The sequence below is a fragment of the Anopheles bellator genome, unplaced genomic scaffold (genome assembly GCF_943735745.2).
Source record: "Anopheles bellator unplaced genomic scaffold, idAnoBellAS_SP24_06.2 scaffold02639_ctg1, whole genome shotgun sequence".
NCBI classification, from domain to species: domain Eukaryota; kingdom Metazoa; phylum Arthropoda; class Insecta; order Diptera; family Culicidae; genus Anopheles; species Anopheles bellator.
The window spans coordinates 1-1244 of record NW_026686761.1 but is presented as its reverse complement, the minus strand read 5'-3'; the positions used below and the strand labels follow the sequence as shown (position 1 = coordinate 1244).

The 1244-nt window shown below is 39.5% G+C and overlaps 1 protein-coding gene across 1 annotated transcript; it reads right to left on the bottom strand.

Annotated features, from left to right (window-relative positions):
• Window positions 1-733: 733 nt before the first annotated feature.
• LOC131214820 (uncharacterized) lies at window positions 734-1226 on the bottom strand (the record flags this gene model as incomplete). The annotated part of the gene is made up of 2 exons (XM_058209153.1): window positions 734-1072; window positions 1149-1226. Coding segments are annotated over 2 exons (417 nt in total), but the record flags the coding sequence as incomplete, so codon positions are not given.
• Between the last annotated feature and the right edge of the window lie 18 nt (window positions 1227-1244).

Sequence of the window (1244 nt, the reverse complement as noted above, 5' to 3'; positions counted from 1 at the left end):
TAGGAAATATTCTTTATTGGCTGTTCTATCCTTTAGCATCAACTCATAATGCACCACGACCCTGCAATCGAAGAAAACGGAGCAAAACAGTTCACATTCGACCAAATTTGGGTTTTCGACGTTCGTATCTTCTCGGCCCTCTGAAAATTTTTGAACCACCCATTAGCACTGCTTTTGATGTTAATAGCTTCGCCATAGGCCACAGTCAACATTTCGATTGCGTCCGAGCTCTTAATTTTGTTTTCCACGCAAAATTTGATAAAGATTCTTTGTTAGCCCAATCTTGTCTAAGCAAAACAGCTGTCAAAAATTGACTGATTACTCAAAATGACTGAACTTTTCACCATTAGTCACTGACATGTGTAGCAACCTAACGCCACAAAAAAATCGGATGTACGAAGATCGGATATACGTAGCCCGCGAAAATTCTAAAGTTGCGAAAATTGTTGAACACACTCCGTACGTGTTACGTTCGATAGACGCTGGGTTGTTTACAATATTTCTTTCGTTTGCTTTACTCACATTGAGTGTGTTGTACACACGGTCTCCAACGGAAGCGTAACGAGACCGTTCATTATATTTCTGCCAACTGTCTCCGAGGAGTTGTTGACTATAAACAGACTTAACTTAATAAATGGAATATAATTAGAAATGATTAAAAAAATTAATAAATGGACTTAATGTTTTTTCCTACCGTGGGAGTACTTTATTCTACTTCCGACTCATTTATATATTATGACAGGTCGCCTCGTACAACCTTGAAAAATAACTCCGCGGCGAACATGGCAAAGTTTTCTTTGACTTTGTAGAACAACATATCCAGCTTCCATAGGCCTGGCCGAAAGTACTTATTGATTAAATTGGCGTCCAAGACTTTATTCTTGATGTAGTACATCTGTGCCGGCCACGGACACGTTCCAGCATCGGGAAAATTAATGGTGTTCCGATAGAACTCCCGATAGTCTCTGTAGGTTGTGTTGGAAAACCTGCAGAATTTTTGCATTGGAATTCGGAATGGTGAACTGATGAACTGATTGTTTCCTAGTACACTGTACGACAGTCCCAGCGTAAACTGCAGAAAAACAGGAAGAGTATTACGCTCAGCTTAATGGAAAATTAACGCAACGATCATTTTTAATCAAACTCACTGTAAAATTGTCGTCCAGATCATGAAACAGTTCCAATTCTCCATCCAATACGGACGTAGTTCGGTTGAACTTGCGAATTCGTACTTTACTGAAGTC